Below are 21,119 nucleotides of genomic sequence, written 5' to 3'. Positions count from 1 at the left end.
GTAGCGAAGGTGAAAACAACGGGCTTCGAAATTTAGAGTCCGCGATCCAAGCCATTCTCGTTATAAGATTATAAAATAATGCCACACGTGCAATAAGACACGTCACCCGCTTCATGGATACCCAGATGACGGCTTTGCATGGAACAAATTCCGAAGACGGAGCGGAATCACAGGAACTAAGTTGCATACACAGTGACATGGTTGAGTCATGAAAACGTAAACACAATATTTCTTTATAATTCACCAAATACTAACATACCACACAGAATTAGTATGTACATAAACCACTTGAGGATTGAGATCTGATCAACAATTATTCTGTACTAGAGAAGCTTGATAAAAACGCCCAAAAGACACGCCTGATCATAAGAACAACCCAAAAGCAACTAAGCTTTGCAGAATCTGGAAATTAGTCGAAAATTAAAATATGGTGCCGCAACTAATAAAGAAAGATTGGTGCTCTGACGCCCTATATGATACAAGTGCATAGAAAGAACTCGATTGAGGCCTAAGAAGCATATCACAACAGAATGAACAAACAACAGGCAGCATCAAACAAGTGCGGTACATCAATGAAGGAATATATATATGTATATATATATCATCATCATGCACGACGGTTGGAGCACTCAAACGTACAGAGACCTCTGAAACAAGAAGGCTGGTATAATCCGCATGCTTGAAATGTGAGTGCTCCCAATTCCACTGCCACATCTCATACAGGATCTTAGCGGTGAAAACAGAGCACATACCTTGGAGGCTTAGTAAATTTAAAAGCTCGTGGCCCTTATAAACGATTTCTGGCAGGACGACCAATCAGCCTGCATTGCTCTGGAAGCAGAGAGCACAGGACTTGACCTTTTACACGAAGAAGTTCCCCATCAATACCACAGCCATTGTGAGCATTTATTCCAGGCCTAAGCTTCACTGCTTTTACCTGTAATGTCGGTATATCTAGGTTAGTAGCAATTAAAGGATTAGAATGGGGTAGCGAGAGCATGCTTTTTTGGGGAAAGAGACAGTTGGTGCATGCTAAATGTACCCATGCTGTAATATGGATATGCAGAAGGGCAACAACAATTCCTTGGTATGTTCATGCATAAGTTTAAACTAAATTGAATTAGTTTGCCTATACCTATCTATCTATTCGAGGCATCAAAAATATGTTTCCAAGTAATTATGATGCATTCAGAGTTAAAAAATACCCTGCAACAACATGGTTGCTCTTAAATGACAACAGCATTTCAGCTAGCTTGAGAAAGCTAGACGTTCTCAAAATAGTACTAGAAACAAAATTTCCCTTCTTACCAAAAGGAAGGAAGCAGTAGAGTACCTTGACATACTCCACATAGGGCAGAGAAAGATGCCGACCAAATTGCAGGCACACAAAAAATTTTAACAACCTCATTCTCCCACTTCCGTTGACCAATAGCAGGTCCAAACTGTTATCATCATGCTCAGCTTTTGGTGCAACAACCTGGGAACTTAAACTCTGGACAGTCCTGCATGAATGGTTGCATATCAAGACGCCAAGAAATCTCCCCTTCTTAACTACCCACTTCTCCTCTAAGTTTGGAACGAGTTCCTTCTTTATCCCTAACTCTATGTCATCAGGTGGCCCTGACAGCTCAATGGGATTCTCAGTTTCCCAGTTTGGTTCAGTATCCCACTTTGGCTCGGTATCCCACTTTGGTTCAGAGTCCCAAATAGGTCCAGGATCGGATACCGTTGACGAAATATCTTCTTTGTCATACAATGCCGGGGCTGCCCAAGGACCCCTGGAATCATTTGTAGTAGTCGAGCCAGACCAACCTTTATCTGTCCGCGACTTTGACCTAGTCCTTGGCCAGTTAGGGTTGGAGGAAAGGTGAGGCTGGGGATGAATGACTTCTTCTGGTTCTGCCACTAAATTGTTCCTCCCTAAGGATAAACGCTTTGATCTGGGATCAAGACAACGTACATATTCAGATGGCTCAGTGCTTGCAAGGGTGCTATTTGAAGTGTCAAAGTCGGCCCCAGACATCCTACTAGGAGTCATAATTGAATCAATACTGGATAAACTGGAAGCCCTGGGGATGCCTTCAGTTTTTGACTTCCGCGATATGTCTGTGTAGAGGTCTGACATATCAATTTTCTCTTGATCTTCTAAAACCTTTCCTTCAGAGTCTGCCGCCTGCTTCGTCATCGGAAGATATTCCAACTCAAAGTGGTATTTGGGCACGCATAGAAATTTAAGAAAACCAGCCACAAAGTACCGTAGGGGACCAAAATGTTTCTGATATTTCTCAGAGAGTTCCAAAACTGCAGCAAACGGGTAAAACAGATCATTTAATATCTCACAGAATCAGAAATGCTATTCTCATTAAATGTGGGAAAAACTATACAAAAGCAAGCTTCGAGCAACTCTAAAAATCAGTCTCACAAGCCAATATCAATACGCAGCTCCAAAGATAAGCGACACAGATAAATTGCAAAATCAACAGAAAGTCAACGAAAAGGCAATGTAAAGTAGTTACAATGAAGAATATTTCAGAAGTTCAAAGAAATTATATCAGTTGTGTTCAGCTAAAATCCATGTAGCAAGCAAGCTTTCTAAGAGATTTCTTTTTCAGAAGCTAAAATAAGTTATGTTTGTTGCATTTATTCAAAACTAGGAATAGACTGACTTTTGGCAATTAGCTAACATGAACCAACATCATATTGAGTAAAACCATGATGTCAATATGATTGTTCCCCCCCAAAAAAAGGACCGTCAGAATATGCAATAAGACACATCTCTTATGGTGTGAATATCCATTAATCTATGTTTTTATATAGCAAAAACAACAAGATATTTTAGACAGTAAGATAATTAAAATTGCTTCATGTGTTGCATAGAAGCTATAAATTTCATTTTCCCCATCAAGAACATCATAGAAAGCACAACACATCAGGTTGTGTGGTTTTCGGTAGGAAAACATATGTTACTAGGAAATCCTCCATACAAAATGAATTTGCAACCTTTATAAAAATCAATAAACGGCAACCCTGTGATCTTAAACTATGGAAGGCTAAAAAAACAATAGAGCACTATGGGCATGTGTTTTGTGAGGTCAAACGGTTGAGAAGTAAATGTTAGACATGTAAAATGTGGGTGAAAATTAGTGGTAAAAACATCGACATGTATAAATCAACACCAATTGAATTCATCACGAAAAAGTTGCACCCTCTTAGCTCATTGCATAACAAAGATCTAACCAGAACTAACAGGTAATCACAGCAAGATGAGCCTGTAGTCCATTGATGATGAGAACCTTAAAAACAGGAGATAATCTCCAATATTCACGGATAGAAATCAAACTCCATGGAACTCCAACAAGCGAAGACAGTTCAAACCATACATGCCCACAAAATAGGCAGGACCATCTTTTAACGATTATCCATTCTAACCAAGATAAAAAGGACAAAGGAACTCAAAGGAGAAGCAACAAGTATGTAGAAAGATCTGAATTGACTGTCACGTTAACAGTCATGGTGATACCCTGTCGTGTAAGAATTGGTTTGCCAGACTACCAAGAACCTAGAGAGAGCATCACTGTTATCAACAATTGTCCTCTTGATCAACCAGCACTCCACACATGGGCAAGTACTAAAATCATCACACTCAGCTTGACTGTTTAACAAGAGTTGAAGTTTGTGTTACTGCCCTGAACAACGGAATAACTGAGGAGCTCATACTAGCATCTAATCAAAACAAATTGGTATACTGGGAACTATGTCCAAGCTCACAGCTTCAGTGTTGATTTGGTTCGGAGGGAGTCTGAGGCCACACATTTAATTTGGCCAGTAGCCAGAGAAAAGCATCTTAACATAAAATCAAGTAATGTGATCCTAATGATTTAACCAATTAAACGCCCATCGCTGGAAGAATTTCCAACATTTTTGCAACTAAGATGAGCATTACCAGTTCAATAAAACCATTCATATAGCTGTTTCTACCATTTCAAATTTACTATATTTTACCCGAAAAGATGCTCCAGCATTTGAAATGTTGGACATTAATCTAATACGTCCAATATGAAAGCTATCAAATGGTAATCGAGCCTCCATTTTTTCATAAGCTTTGAACTTCACAAACCTAATTGATGAAGATGGGTACTTCACACAGCCATACTAAAGAATTTAATCTATGCGTGCTAGCCTGATAATTGAGGTGTATCTTTAGACACAGATTGCAAAGTTACAACTGCAGACTAGCTAGTTACAACCAAGGCATGTAATTTAATTATGCAAGCATACTAAGCCCATGGTATTCATGAAATGTTTTACAGTGCCGTTAACAGGCAGCTTTCTACACATCAGATAACAGAAAGTTTCAGCCACTAACATCTGAAGAAGATGAACAATATGCCATGCACCACATTAAGGTAATATTGCACGATTAGTAATAAGAAGCAAGACAAATGGAAACCAAATAAAAGACATATCTACCATGTCATAAATATTGAATTACCATCACTGACAAAACCAAAGTACGTAACAGTCGTGCCAAAATGAACACCACCAGTCTGAAGCCATTCAACAGCAAAAACATCTGTAGCAGTCAAGCCCCCCTGTACCCAACAAAAAAACAACATAATATACAATAAAGAGTGGTATAAGCTTCGGATGGGAAAAAATGATCTAAACAAGGACATAAAAATGGAAATCAATGTAACCTAGTAGAGTTTCAAACAACTAAAACATGAAACTACGAAAAAATAATAATAAGAAAACTACTTACACAAAACCTTTAGAAAAGGGTCTTATCCATCTATTTGGCATCAGCTTCATAATCATACTTCAATGTGCACTAAGAAATTCTCAGAAAAACACAATTTTTCCCAACCTCACCACGCTCCTTTAGATCTCCTCCTCTATTCTACCATACCACATGGATAAATGTTCCTCTTCTTATACAATGCTCTAATGTCTTTGTTGCACACGACTCTGCAATATTGACAGGCTTTCGCTTAACTAAAGATCTTCTAATAGAAGTCATATGCTTCCTTGCAACTTTCTAGATTCTTACTCTCTTCTAATATTGACAGGCATTTCCCTGCACACCATGCTAATATGCATGCCTCCTTCTTTTACCACAGGACATTTAAATACAAGCAACATTGTGAGCTTTCCTGTGCTATAAGCATCTCCTTAACTGACTTAAATGCAATGAAACCATGGCACTTCAAAAGCATATCTCATTCTAGTAGTGGATTGAAGGAGGGGGAACTCTATTTAATAGAACAAACAAAAGGCAAATTACAAATACAACCATGGTCTGCTAAACCAGTCCGTACCGGCCGGTTCAAGGCGTACCGGACCGGTCCGGTCCCCGACCGGTCTAGTTTGCCGGTGGAAAACGGTTCCAGCCCCGAACCGGTGGAAAAAAGTTCAGCCGAATTGGTGCGAACCGGACCGGTTTGCACCGGTACAAGCCCGGTTCGCATAGCATGCGGGGTAGTGCGCCCGCGGAGGCGTGCTGCAGGAACCGCGCGCGGTTCCCCACGCGGAGCAGCACGCCCACGGGAGCACGAGGCGGGAACTGCACCACGCGCAAGGTTCCCCGCGCGGGGCAGTACGCCCACGTGGGGTCCCCGCGCAGGCCTTTATTGCCACAAAGTGGCATTTAAGCCACTCTGTGGCATCCCATCGGACGTTTATTTTTTCCCTTCTGTGCCCCTCTGTTCACCGGTTCGGTACCGATTTAAACCGGTCCGGTAGGCGACCGGTACGCCTACCAGTTCCGGTACAGCGAACCTTGAACACAACCAAGCCATAGATTTGAATAGAAGACTTTCCCTCAATTATATAAAAAAACCACAATATGAGCAAACAAGTGGACCATAAGGTCTGATTAAACATATGTCATTGACATTTAGATAAGCTTTCTCGTTCAATAGTGCCATTGACAACATCAGGTGATTAATAAAGACAAGGAATGGATTGCTTTTTGTTAGTTTGCTCCTCATCTATCTCTAGCATCTAATAGAGCAGGCATTATCTTGATGATGGAGAAAAAGGAAATATTAGCACACCCTTCTTGTTCCAATCTCACTGCAAATAATGTTCAGAGAATCAAAAGAAGCGTGTTACCAAAGCAGGGAGCATAATCAAATTAACAAGTGGTCAAATACCTAGTCACCTACCTTAGCAAAAAAGAATTCATCAAAACTCACAATAATAGCAGAGTGGTAAAAAAACATGACTCAACCTAGTAATGACCAATCATCCAAAATCCTAAGTCATGTACAAATAGCACATCTGCACAATTGGTGTAAATGAAACAATTCATATTGACTTGATTAGTCATTGTCAAGCTAATGCATTTCCAACCATGTCCTATTGAACAAGAGACTGTGAGAGCTAAGCGAGGTGGAGGTGCAAAGGAAAATCTCAAGTGTATCTAGTAAGGACCAGAAGCAGCTAATCTCAGGAGTACTCCTCAAGGTCAATGTTCCTGCAAATGCGTTAGGAACTAGAAAGTCATCATACATATGAATGGATACTTAATGTCTCATTGGTGAAACTTGTTGTCTCTTTTCAACCATGAGGTAAAACTCTGAGTATCATCTTTCCTTTCATAAGTACTTTCTAGAAATACTATTTAGCATAAATATATTTCCCTCATATCACTTTCTTCATACATGTGGGATGGTGTTCACATCATCTCTCAACAAACTTTGGTATCAGGGTAAATTACATCGTTGAAAATTAATGGTTCTTGTTAGGAGAGAGAGTAAAGCTTGTGGCTGATATGGATAATGAGATGTCAAAGGTACAACGAGTAAAGGGATGGAATTTTGATGGATTCAGATGCCATATTAAAGATTGTGGTGGATGATGAGATGTCGAAGGTATAACGAGTAAAGGGATGGAATTTTGATGGATTCAGATGCCAATATTAAGTTATCACAACCCTAGTATTATGACTTGGGATGTAGTTAAAGGAGATAAACCTAGAGTAAATGTGATACAACAAGAAGCAACTAATATCACAACTGACGGTACTTTGCTGTTGTTTTTTTATTATAAAAAGAAATTGGCGCCCCTATTTCCACGACTGTAGATATAGATCTTTTGAGGATATGCCTCAACAACCATTGGTTAATGATGGCTCTGATGAGCGGTTTCACTACAATAGATAATAATGAGATCACCATTTTAGGAAATGATGCAGAGATGAGCACTGACATTGATCGACAAGAAGCTCAGCAAGCTCGCGAAATAGCTAAAGCTAATTTGAGTAGAGCTGAGGGTAAGAGACAAGCAATTGAAGCAAATCTAGCTCTAGGGAGAGCTAGGACAAAGTAGAGGCTGTAAATGCTACTTCCTCCTAGTCAAGTCAATACATCAAAATAATCAAAAGAAATGAATCTAAAAGATCTTTACAGATATTAATCCATTAAATAAGATAATATCAAGATGGTATTTTGGGAACTATAAGGCATTTGTAATAATAAAACTAGATAAAGTTCAAATATCTTCAAAGTACTTAGCTAAACCAGTATCACTGAGTTTCTCCAAACATTGGAGAGTCAAGCACTGTTACCAAAATATAGCATCTCTAAAATCTATAAATCTATAATTGCATGTTTCTAAAATTTCTTGCTAAAAACAATTTCCTATTTTATCTTGATGAAATATGTATAGTTCCCTTATTTTCTATCAGTGAATAAGATCAATGGCATGCTCTCTTTCAACTTAAACACTATACAGAAATGGGTTACAAGCTCAGAAGATAAAGCTTCCCTCCTCTTTGATAATTTTGCCTGCTTTGTGAAACATCTAACTTCTCCAAGATAAGGCAGGTTTCGGTAAGAGCATTCAACTTTACCGCTGATTTTTGGTATTCAAATTTCATCTCAAGAGGAGGTGGAGAAAGCTAACAATCAAACCCTTCTAGATGTCCTCACCAAGTGAAACAATGGATAGATGAACATACTTTAATTTCTAATTCTCTAGAAAAATGGCACTTATACCGCCACTTCTCTGAAAGCATGGTTCTTGCCCCCCATACTGACTTGAACCGGCTCCCGCTTTGATGGAGTTCTATATCATATTTGGAAAAGAGACTAGCAACCAAGGTTAGCTGAATCGTCTTGAACTGGCCAGTTCTGGATGTACCGGACCGGACCGGTCGATTACCAACATAGTTCAACTCTTCGATTCGGTTCGTTATATATGCTTGCTTGGCATTTTGCTTCGCCCCTAAACCCCTTCTCTCGTTTCGAAACCCTACTCCAAAGCTCCATCCCCAATCAGTTCAACGTCGACGCCGACAACAACACTGACAGCCAAGTAAGTCTCTCTCACTCCCTTTCTCTCCCCCTCGACGACGACGAGGGCGAGGGTTGTTCAAGCCCTCTCTCCCAACCTCTCTCTCTCCCGCTCTCTCCCTCCCTCTCCCTCTCCCTCTCCCCCTCCCTCCCACTCTCTTTTCCTCTCTCTCCAACTCTCCTATTTTTGTACACCCCAAAAACAACACAGTACGGACCTACACTGAACTGGTTGCCGGCCGGTACACCTCCGGTACCAATTCGATGAACCTTGTTTGAAACTATTACCCTTTCTATTCACATTATAACCAATGCATCTTCCAAAATTTACCGGCACTTGAAACCTTTTTATACAATAATCATTTAAATATACACTAACCTCCACATGACATCACAATCCATTCGCTCCCTCAATAGTAAGGATTGTTTAACTTTGTCCATGCTAAACAACTTTTCATGTACAGATAAACTATAGCACATAGGTTGAGGTTATATGTGCACCAATTTAAGTTACAGCAAGGGGCACTTCCACGTATCAGTTGTTAAATTCAACTAAAGCAATGCAGAGTTCAATGCTGATTTGCTCTCTCAATTTCTAATCTTTTTCAATCTAACCCTAGACTTTTAAGAACTGTTCTAGACCATCTTAAGCCACACTTCTAAGACTCGTAGATAATAGGTTCTAATGTTTTGCATGGTGGATGTAATTACACTGGCTGCACTTGATGTCTTACAGCTCCCCTTGCTTGTATGTCATGAGCAGAACTTTAGTAACTTCACAAGCTCCAAAACCATGTCCAACTCAAATAGCACAATCCTTATACCCCATATAATAGGCTAAGAACTTTAGTTAGAAGATGCTTTCCAATTATAAACCAGCACTCCAGCCCATGGAAGTAAGTTAGGCATAGCAGAATCAGGGCAACAGAGAAAAAGGGCAGGTCTCAAAAAGAAAAGAAGAAAAAATATAGACCAATGAATAATTAAAACAGAATTCTACATAGATGATACCAAAAAAAAAGATTAGTACAAAAACAACCAAATACAGAAAAAGAATAAAAAACAATGTAATGAAATGGAAAGAAAAACAACCTAGCCTTCATAAAATACTGGTCCATATATAAGCCAAAAAGGGCAGGAAGATACTTCTTTTGAGTTCGGTGATAAAGTGATAAACAAAGAGTTCTCAGCATAATGACAGACAGCAATAGATTTCACAAAACAAAGAACACTAACAAGAATAAATGAGGCAGATGCATGCATGCATTATTGCATGCAAGAATCAATACATAACACAGCAAAACAAAACGGTGTTGCTGTCATAAAGTACTGGTTCATATATGAGCAATGCTAACTGCCATCCATGAAAGCACGTTTTGGAAGCAAGCAAATTAGTTTCTGTTGTGATACACAAACAGAAATTTGCATAATGAAGATAGATGATTAGCAAAATTTGATGATGGAAAAAAAATATATATATATTGGTCAATTTGAAATGTCAAAGGAAACACAACTGGGAAAGGAAGCAGAACCGCAGCTCCAGAACAGATTTAATATCATATTTTGGGAATTTGGCTTCCAAGAAATCAATAACATGTTTTAGTCTATTTAAGAATTTGTTAAAAGTTCACTAAAAGCTTAAATCAAATGATTCTAAATAAGGACAATTCCTGTAATACTGTCTATGAGTTTGTTTGATGTGCAGACTTGTCTGCAATCAATTTAACTGTTGAAGTTTATAACTGACGTCCAAGAAGCTAGAGATCACATTTAGAAGAAAGCAGGAATACGACTTTACTACAGCAATGAGCTTGAGCAATCAGATATAGTGATTCTCTTTACCTAAGTAAGGAAAAACTGTAGTTACCTTCACAATAGCTATAGCAGCAGAAATCGGATCTCTAACTCCCAAAATGGTCCAAACAAGCGAATTGTCAGAACCAGCAGGAATTATGCCAATAGGAATGGAAATTGCTTCCTTCTGATCACTTCTGCTGAGAAGACCATTAAGCACCTGTATCATTAGATAATTTGTAACTGTCAAAATAAATAAATAACAAACATCTGGTTTAATGTTGAGGCTCGTTTGGTTCATAGAAAGAATTTTACCTCACTAGAATATTTTTCTTAGAAAGCGGATGCCTGGGTATATAATGCCCGAGAAATAGTTTTGGCACATTTGGCTGACCATTGGGAAAGTGGCATTGGAAATATACTTTCCGAAGTGATTTATGTTTGGTTAAGCATCTACTTTTTCAGAAAAGTTGTGCAAAATACCTATCATGCCCTTAATAAAGGAACTATAAAAAAATATATCACATACATAATTTTTAGTATCAGATACTTGGACACCAAGGTCTAGAGGTTTTGAAGGTTCAGCACCAAGACAACCAGAATATATTTTTTAATAGCTATTTTTAAATATTTTTAACTATTAAAATTACCGCAATTCATAATATATTTGGATACTTGTCTAACTATTAAAATTACCACAATTCAAAACATATTTTTAATAGCTATTTTTAAATATTTTTAAATCTAAAAATATTAAAAAATATTCTTTAATATTTAAAAATAATAATTAAAAAATTTTGTTGAATTGAGTTTTTATTTAATAGTCAGACAACCTCCTTATATTGCAGTCATTTTTAATAATATATTTTTAATAGTTTAAGATTAACTATTAAAAATAGCTATTAAGAAGATCATGATGACTTGAGAAAATATTGTGAAAAAAGTTACTACAATTTGCAGCCCATGAGAGAGTGGCTTTCCAATGCCTCACATGGGCTTTTTCTTTTCCATAAAATGTAGAAAACTTGCTCACATGGGAAAGCTACTTTCCTATCTCTCCTTTGAAAACTCCAACCAAACATAAAGTATTTTTTTCATTTTTTCTGTTGACCACTCTTTCTCCCCTCCTCTTCCCACGAACCAAACGAGTCCCAGAGTATAGTACAAAGATGCCTAGTCTTGTTTATCAGTATGCAGTGAAAAGAAACATATTTAGCTGATTTTATACGATACAAGTGATTTTATATTTAGGTGAATTTAACAGCTCATTTTGAGTAAGAAACTAAACCACCATGACCAAATCATTGAATCCATCACAGAGTATAGTATAAGCTAGTTTTAGCAATGGAATGAAAATTTGAAGCTTCATCTTTAGGTTCATTCCGCTTCATTTTTAATATGATGCTCTTAATGATCACTAAATATAAATTACAGTTGCAGGGGTTAACTACAAATGGCAGCAGCAAGTGAATCCACGGCAGAGAGATGCAACAATCAAGACATATATTTATTATCTCTATATGAGAAGCAACCAGTAATTAATTAGCTTGTGGGTAAGTAAAAAGAGATAGCCATTGGTTCTTAAAAAATGTAAATAAAACCAAGTTCGTAATGTTAAAGACTGAAACCACAGATTATAAGCTTTAATGCAAGATAAGCAACAAGTAGCCAATCAGCGCAACCAGGAAACAGAAGAGAATAAGCAAAGAACTAATTGATACAGTGCATTAGCTCCCACACAAGGGCTAAGAGCAACATAGAGCTGACAGTTCAACAAAGTAATTGTCCATAATTGAGAATTGGGACTAGAAACCTCGACCCACCAGATAACCAACAACTTACAAAAGTATATTAAAATGTATTACAGATATAAGCATGAATGTCAAGCTAAAGATAACAAAATTCCACAAAAATAAGGTTAGACAACTTTTGCATGGTCAATATCAATGATCCAACTTGTATTAAAATAAAGGCCAAGGCATAATCATGTGAAAAATAAGTAGCATTAGAAAATGAACATTTTTTTTTTCTAAAAACACAAATGAATCATAGTACATTGAAACTACTAAAAAATATGATATTTGGTTTCATTATTTAAAAAATAAAAATAAATGATTTTAAATATCTACTTTGGAAAATATGATTATTGATTGAATAAATCGCATGATAAGAAAGCAATAAACAAGAAAAATATCCAAAAAGACATTCAGCATCATATTTTCACCTGAAAGATCCTTACAAAAGTTAAAATAAATATCTTTGACCCATAATGAAGCTACATAAACGTTTCATTCAACAAATATCACTGTTGGAAATCTCTGACATGATGTAGTTATGGTGGCTATAAGTCTTACTTTACATAGGAATACTATGCACATTCTCGTGCATAATTAACTTCGTATTGGGAGACTCCTAATGAGAAAGATCCGCTGCTTCAGAATGCAATATAGCAATTTGAACCATAATAGTTGTTTATGTGATCTTGCAGGATTAATTTGACACTTTAAAAAATCAAATACAGAATTAAAATTTTAATTTCCAGTAAAAAATATAGCCCTTCCATCTGTGCTGTTCATCAAAATATGCAGAAAATAAAGCAAAAACTAATTCTCTTATCCTTTATTCTTCTTAGGGCTGTCAATGGACTGAGTCATGATGGGATCAGGGTTTTGAATGATAGATCGTGAAAACCTCAATTAAGTACCAGGCACCGGCAAAGGACCAAAAACCAGAGAATGAATTGATTTGAAAATCATGATAAAATTCAAAGGTAGGTTTTTTCAGAGATTAAGAGGGGCTTATCCCCACCTTTCTACCCTATATCATCCCACCCCTCATGGGCCAACTCCAACCAGAAACAAACCCCAACCCCCTTGCCCAAGTGGAAAACGGTGATACAATCCAAGCAAACACTCGATAGTAAAATCACAGATATGATGATTGTGCAAATCATGGAAATAATGAAAATTCATTGAGAAAAAAAGAACTCCAGGTAAAAACCCACAGAAAATAATATCTTGAGTTAGAAAGAATAATAAAAACATAAATAACTTAGCAAAACGACATTCCAGATCAGATAATCTTCTGGCATGAAAACGAAAGGATTGTTCCTTTCCCATGGGGTGACATATGTGGAAGATCTATCTATATATTTCTTGAGCATGACTTAGCAAAGCAAACGAGCAGTTCAATCAAACAGAAACTGAAACCTGACAAGCCCCATAGAACGTCTTAAAAAGTCTCTGATAAAATTTAATGTACTTTTGACTACACTAGGACATGTTTGATTGGGGGGAGTTGAGCTCCGGAATGGGAATGGGAATGAGTGAATTCCATTCCAGCCGTTTGGTTGGAGGGAGTTCCATTCCCACTCCGATTCCAAAAGGAATGGGCCCCCAGTCCCCCGAAACTCAATCCCTACTCTCCCCAAGTATCCAAATTCCATTCCGGTCATGAACCAAAAAAATCGAGAGATATGGTCATTCCGATTCCCATTCCAATACATTCTAATTCCAGTTGTGAACCAAACGCGCCAAAGGATACTTGCAAAGTTTCAAACAGGATTTTCTAAGAAAGCCTTCTTAGAAAGCTTTTGACATGATGTGATTATATGCTGCACTTTAAATTTCCATGGAAATCCATTCAGCGTAATTTTTTATAGCAAAGTAATATGTCATTCATAGTGTTTAGAAATGCCTAACATGATTATGTATCTTAAATGCTTCAGAATGAGCTAATAGTTAGTTGAATCAAGGATGTTCAAACATACATGCCTTATGTCTCATAAAACAAGTAATGCTAATAAAGAATTGAAAAGTAATTTTTTGGTAAAATAAAGCTCTAGGTAATCTCAGTTCAGGTTTGCACATTCATGACCCAAAATGATAGGATCCAGTCCACTCTCAATCTTTCCAAGCCCAGGGTGATAAGGCCCTCAATTGTAAGACAAAACTTAGCCTTAATCTTCACATTGTTGCCTGCTGTATATGCGGAGATGGGGATCCATGCTTACAAGTACCCTGTACAAGTTGAGCTAGCACTTGCTCTTTCGCATTGTGATTTACACTTAAACAACACAAGTGTTCTACTGACTTTCTTGATTAACAGGTGATTAAAATCAAATTCTTCGAACAAGTCCACCAAAAATAGTTAAATGATATAAAGTTAAAGAATTTAATGGAGGAAACAACAAACCTCATTCACAATTCCATCACCACCAACGCATATAATTCCTAAAATACATTAAATAATAATAAGAATGGTGAATTGAGAGGTCACAATGCACAGTGAAATGAAAATGAACCACTGACACATACCATCCGGGCATGTGCTGAAATCAACAGTAGAAGCAAGCTCTTTTGCATGACCTGCATATTTTGTATTAACTACCTCCATCATAAAACCTGCAAGCTGTTGCCAGTTCATTACACAAGTAAGCAAATGATATAATGCACAAAATAGAGTCTAGACATAGAAATATCAGAAAGAAAAATAAAATGAATTCTGGACAATCAATACACTGGCAATATGGAAGGCCTTTCAAGTGTCAGAAGAGTATAGGCAAACACTTCTTTTCTTTACTATAGACAGGTGCTCACATAATGAAAAATCTTAATACTGAAATTCATGAAGGTCGTCATGCCATAGTCCAACACAATTGAGCTGCATAACCACCAATTTCTCTAAGATGATGAAACAGCAACTTTTTGAGGGAAGTAAACAGTTCTATTGAATGTCTTCTGAATTTCTAAATTACTGAGAGGCTAAATATGATATCCATTACAGTTAATCAAGGACAACTAAAGCCATTAGATTGTCTAACTTCAAAACCATTGTCCTATGTAAGCTTATTTATGCAAATTATATATATGTGTGTGTGTGTGTGTGTAATTATGTCCCATTAACTTAATTTAATCAATAATAGTCAATTGACTTATATAATAAAGGAGTACGTTATAAATTCTACTGCAAGGTTTATCTGCTGCAGAATTTATCTCATGGTCAATGCATCTCCTGCAGCATTTATTTGTTCTGGCCATTGATTCAAAGAAGAGGAACTCTTTGACATCAGCTTTATGGCACAAGTATGACCTATCAACCATTAGGAACTTATATTTACCAGCAATCAACCTGATGTCAGTCATCAACATATTAATGCCTACCTCTTGAACAGGAAAACAGCAGGCAAAAGAAGCCCTGCCATGAAACCTGAAAGAACAGTTGAGAACCATAACACAACTACGATCCATCAACCTTTGGGAATTTATATTTACCAGCAATCAACCTGATGTCAGTCATCAGCATATTACTGCCAACCTTTTGAACAGGAAAACAGCAGGCAAAGAAGCCCTGCCATGAAAACTGAAAGACCAGTTGGAAACAATAGAAACATATCTTATTGAGCATGATGTTTAGGCTCCTGCAACCTAAGAGCAACCAAGAATCTGTACATCTAGAAAAGAAACTAGAAAGGGAGGGAGAAGGCAACATCATACAAAGACTGAAATGCAATTCCATTTACCTTTAATTATTACGCCTTATTAATGAACCAACCATCAGAAAAAAGATCCAAAGATCTGGATCTTTGGAGTCTGCCATAAGGTTTTGCTAACGTGTAACGTGTTCAATGACAACCTCATTGCCATAGATAACTTTTTTATTTTATGATGCTGGGCAAGATCTGATTTATAAACCTTTTGTAGAAAGTAAAATCTACATGGTTATTTAGATCTATTCTATTCATTTCCAAGTCACAAGCACGCATGTAAATTACCAAGCATGATATAGGTAGAATACAACTGGAACAATTTGCTAATATTCCTTTATTAAATGAGCCCCAAATCCTGGATGGTAGCACTCCCTTCTATCCTCCACCTAATTATGAAATTTAGGCATCTTAGTGCCCAAGATACAGCCGATATTTACTTCAGTTTTCTTCATTTGCTGGTATGTTAACTTTCTGCACCGATTCTCCTTTAGCTTTTCTATTCTCCTTTAGTTTTCTGAACATCCATTTACCTTCCTCACCTGCTTAAACTTACCCCTCCCTTCAACCATCATAAGCAATAGTTTTTGCATAAATCTGACGCCACATCATGCCCCTCGAATTACAGAGTTCTATTATTTTCCAGTAAGTTTGAGCCTCCTAGTTTTTCAGCCATAAGCTTTATAAAACTGGGTTCCCTATGTCACAACTATAATCCTACCTCAACATTACAAAGTCTCGGTCCCTAGCCAGCACAAGTAATATGCTCGACCATTAGTAGGATTCCTTTTGTCCTTTGCAGCATTCATGCTATTAAAATAATTTTATAACATGATAATGATGATGATGTAATAAAAAATATCTATTAACCAATAAATCCAGATTTTCCTTTTGCAAAGAAAAGACAGAAGCCTATATTAAAGATTTAAAAAAAAAAGGAGATCATGCATATTAAGTAATATGATTTTGATTTGGAGAATACTACAAATTATAGGTTGAAGAATATCACTATCAATTCATTAAACATAACACACCTTGAAAATTGGTTCCACTTTGCCATAGAATACTTTACTTGATCGACCATGTCCGGATCGAGGATTCAATATTACAAGCACTTTCGGAGGACTTTTACATTTGATGTGTGGTTGATCGAATAGAGGCTCACTTGCAACAATATCAGAAGCCTGCTTCCTACTGGACGCCATGGGATGAGGTGAGCAATTTATAAAGCATTGCTGATCTGCAAAGCCACTAACCCACTGAACAGCTTCCTCTGAACTAGGAGCCAGGAAGCGGAAGTCCATTCTAATTCTATGTGACTTCAAAAAACAAGAAAGTCCACAGGACCTCTTTCTAACAGGGTATGCATGTACAGTAAAATGCCGGAGACCAGCATTGTGTGACACCTGCCAGAGTTAATATACAGCAAGTGAATAGGGCCTAGTAAGTATAGAATTGCAAACATAGTTCAGACAAAAGAACTCTAACAATCCCCTGAAAACTTACAGATATGACATCCTCAAGTCTTAGAACATGAGAACCCCAGATCAGGGCTTTGCTTGTAAGTCTTGCATCGATGCTATCAGAGTTTCCAGTTCCCGACCTCGTCCCCTCATCAGTACTCGTTACTTTAGCTTTCTTATCAAGAGCAAGCTTCCCACAGAAAACCTCATAACCTAACAGATCAGACTTCTCATCTCCAATATCTATTCTGTGCTCATGTGCCTTTACCTTTTCAGGGTCTTCATTGGCAACAGTGGCATCACTTTGCTTCAAAGGTTTGGTCTTGCCTCTTTTTTCTGGAAAAACAGTTGGAGAAGAATGCTGCCCAGTTCCTCTTTGAGAACGCCTGCCACTCATACAATGAACAGATTGCTGAGCTAATTCTCTTGGTGAACTTACATTCTGATGGGGGGAGGATTTCTGCATCTCTTTCTTCTAAATGAGTCTTCAGGACATAAGTACAGATAACAAGAACTATACAGAAGTATTGATTTCCTATAAGCTACAGGAAACATCACTTCGGAGACCCCATGAGAAAATGTCAGCATAATACCGAAATCTGCAGAATCATCAGAAACCAGATTAACATTTTATCATGCTGATAAGTTTAAAAAAAGTATGCATTAAATGAATCAGCTTTCAGGAGCTAGTTAATAGAACATAAGTATGTGAACCAGATGGAAGGTTTCAATTAATCCATACATGAACATCCTGGTAAGTAGATATAGAAATAATGATCAATGGATAACAGGGAAGCTCTTCCTTGTATCTATCTTTCTATCTTTCTATTTGAAAACCACATCACAACTGACAATAAATTTGATGTGATTCAGTGTTGCAGAATTTGCATGATATGCATTGTTTATATGCAATAAACATGATACCTCTTATCAGGGCATGGCATGTAAATAGATAGTGAATGAGACTTCTTTTTGTAGCTTTTTTCTTTATATTCGTCCTCTCATTATTCATCAAGACAACTCATAAAATCTATCAAACTATGAAAAGAAGATTCACAGCGCAAGAAACGGGGAGAGTGTATATCTAAACCAATAAGAATGAAACCAAAAGATAAATAATTTCAGAATGAAAAACAACTCTCAAACACTTCCACTGGAGTTTTTCAATCTAACATGAGTGTTATGATAATAGATCTCGAAAAAAATAACACAACGTTTCTTCTTCAGCTCTATGTCCCCAATGGCAACAGGTAATGCTACTTTCCTTAATCTTTTATCTGCTGTAGATCTGCCGTAGACACTGCATGGTATTTAATAGAACCCTTCCACCAACAGTAACTCTTTTGATCAATCCAAGCTTGACAAGGGCAAGAATTGATTGCGTCATTTTACTACTTAACTAGGAAGGCAGTTTATCTAATGTAAAAGGATTTTCAATAACCAAAAGTTTTGTATCCCAGTGTCAATGTTAATCCAACACTTGTTGCTGCACAGATTTTTTCCCGTTTCATCTGTTGGTGGAGATTTTTAGACAGCTTTCACTTACAATATTTGTTTAAATCAATATAATAGTGAATGAAATATACCTATATATAGATAGATAGATAGATTTCATGTATTATATATAATGTATGTACGTACGTACGTACGTATGTATGTGTAAGTCAAAGAGAAAAATGATTACTTTGAAGGATTTCTTACCACTTTGAGGAAGTCAAAACACTTCTCAAATATCCACGAGTTGAGAAGAACCGAACTTCTCCGAGTAGCAGAATATCTCCCCTAAAAGGCAGACAATGGTTCCTGCAAGAAAACACAAGTATTAAATAATTAGTAGTTGCAGGAAAAGGAAATAGACTAATTCATAACGGTTTTCTATCTTCTTCAACCTAACACCACCTAACAGCAGAATTTTTTTTTTTCCTCCCAACTCAACAACTGACAAAAAAAAAAAAGAATTTTCTTCTATTCAATTCCATCGGATTATGACTTCTTGATTTCGAACATCAAAAAGGGGAAATAAAAAAGAAACTCTCTCTAAAACAATTCACAGGCGAGTACCCGTAAAGAAACGACAGGCGACAGCTGCAATTCAGTAAATAGCTATAGGTGCCCAAAAAATTCAAACAAGGTAATGAAATCAAAACAACCATTTCTCATTTATCATCAAAATACCTTTTCTTGCTTCATAAAAAGATAACAGAACCCCACACAAATCCAAAACTACCATGGCTACCGACCAAGAAACCGAATTCTCGATAGCATTAAAGAAAAAAAATCTCGATAACATCCACGAAAAAATAACAAAATCGCAAGCATCTCTCGAAAAAAAAGAAAAGAAAAGGAAAGAAAAGAATAGGCACGGAAACAAAATAGGGCACCTGCGAGGGAGCTCCGATCCTCCGATCGGATCACGCGAGATCCGATGCCGAATTCAAGAAAACGTCCGCCTTGGAGACTGATTGGATTACAAGAGCTAGGTGTGAGAGAGAGAGAGAGAGAGAGAGAGAGACTAAATACGAGGCCTGATCGCCTGCCTTCCCCCTTCTCCGAAGCTGGCAGAAGAACCCTAGGGACCGTGGTCCACGACCAAAGAGAAAGAAAAGGACAAAACTATCCCCGAAAAAGAAAAGGTAGCGTGTCCGACACGAAGCGGCGACCGGGACCTGCAGAAAGGGGCGATTTGGTCTTTTCTCCGTCGCCTTTTCCCCCTCTCTCTATACTCCTTCTTCTTCTTCTTCTTTTCGTTTCTTTTATTTTGTTTCAGGAGAAAACGAAGGCGTCGTCTCGCAGCGTCGCCGTGCACTCTCCGTCCGACCGTCTTCTTCCCCTGCCTTCATTCCAACCACCAAGAGGACGCGGAGAAGTTTCCAGGGAGAGGATTATATCCTGATCCGGAGAGAAGGTCCGGGGATCCCGTCACTCGCCTCCGGTGAGCTTGACCGCACGCAGGAGCCGCTGTAAATCTGTAATGCTGCCATTAGAAGTACGATTTGGTGTTTACCAAACAAAAATAAAAAAGACGGTGAGTTTTGGTTAAAGCTAGGGCGCCCCCGGTCCTCACACAGGAACTTCTCCTTCCGCGTTTCACGGCGTGACTGGCTGAAACCCGGAGTTGCGGCGAAAAGTGGGCCCAATGAAGGACTGGGTGACCTATTTGCGCCCCGTAGTGATTTCCCGGAAGAGAGTTTAGGACTTGGGGACGGAGACCACTGTAAATGCACGGTGAGAATTTGCGAGCCGTACCCGTTGCCCTGCGGGCGAGCCATCATTTAAATTTTAATAAAAAATCGTCTATGATGTTCCTCTGGAATTACATATTCTTAACGCGTCCAACCGACGAGACGACGAGTGCTCTTTGGATAAGTGGCACATTTGTCGTCGCATGCAGTCAGCTTAAACAGCTCTGCAGGTACCGTGCAAAAGGGTTGTCCAATGTTCCGCCCGCGGTACTGTGTTCATAAACCGTACACTGGTTATGCCCCAAAAAAAAAAAAAAAAAAAAAAGAGGGGAACCAGCGTTTGCAGCGCTGGGCTATTGATTAATTTGGCTAGCTGGCCGCGGCCGCGGACTCCCAGGTGTCCATCGTCCAGTGCCTAAAAAGGTGCGAAGCTCTTTAGAAGTGTCCTCGAATTGGAGCAGATTGGCCGAGTCCTGACAGACATTAATATCAAGCCACCAGGGGCGCCGTGCGGTGCACCAAATTCAACCAATTGGGGGCCCAAATGGCACGGTCTCGACGTTGCCGCTCCTCGAAGGCATCACCAGGCCAGTGTTAAAAAAAAAAAAAAAAAAAAAAAAAAAAAAAAAAAAAAAAAAAGGAAAAAAAAGAAAAACAAGCCTACCCCACGTAACAGCCCCCACTCCACCAGAAAAATATTCGATGCAGGCAGAAATGACCGTGTATTGGACACCCCAGCCGATTTTATTCATATCCTCCCCACTCGTGGGCCCGGCTCGGTTACCTCTCTGAGCTCCGGCACGAATACCACGTGTGAGTACGTCATACTTGGCACCACCGAGGCTACTAACAAACGATACGCCCTTCCAGACTCCGTGTCCGAGCAGAGAGCATCTGG

General features: G+C 38.2%; 1 protein-coding gene across 1 annotated transcript; it reads right to left on the bottom strand.

The window, feature by feature from the left end:
* Positions 1-209: 209 nt before the first annotated feature.
* LOC103708473 (sphingoid long-chain bases kinase 1-like) lies at positions 210-19,899 on the bottom strand. Its single transcript, XM_008793407.4, has 10 exons — positions 19,421-19,899; positions 18,741-18,842; positions 17,083-17,638; positions 16,611-16,982; positions 14,408-14,501; positions 14,286-14,323; positions 10,165-10,311; positions 4,493-4,592; positions 1,334-2,301; positions 210-937 (listed from the first exon to the last, which is right to left on the bottom strand). The coding sequence occupies exons 3-10, from the start codon at positions 17,503-17,505 to the stop codon at positions 788-790; spliced, it is 2,292 nt and encodes a 763-aa protein (XP_008791629.1). The 5' UTR covers positions 17,506-17,638; positions 18,741-18,842; positions 19,421-19,899; the 3' UTR covers positions 210-787.
* Positions 19,900-21,119: the final 1,220 nt, after the last annotated feature.

The sequence above is a fragment of the Phoenix dactylifera genome, chromosome 2 (assembly GCF_009389715.1).
Source record: "Phoenix dactylifera cultivar Barhee BC4 chromosome 2, palm_55x_up_171113_PBpolish2nd_filt_p, whole genome shotgun sequence".
Lineage (NCBI taxonomy): Eukaryota > Viridiplantae > Streptophyta > Magnoliopsida > Arecales > Arecaceae > Phoenix > Phoenix dactylifera.
The sequence above is the reverse complement of the archived record's forward strand: the minus strand, read 5'-3'. Positions and strand labels throughout refer to the sequence as shown.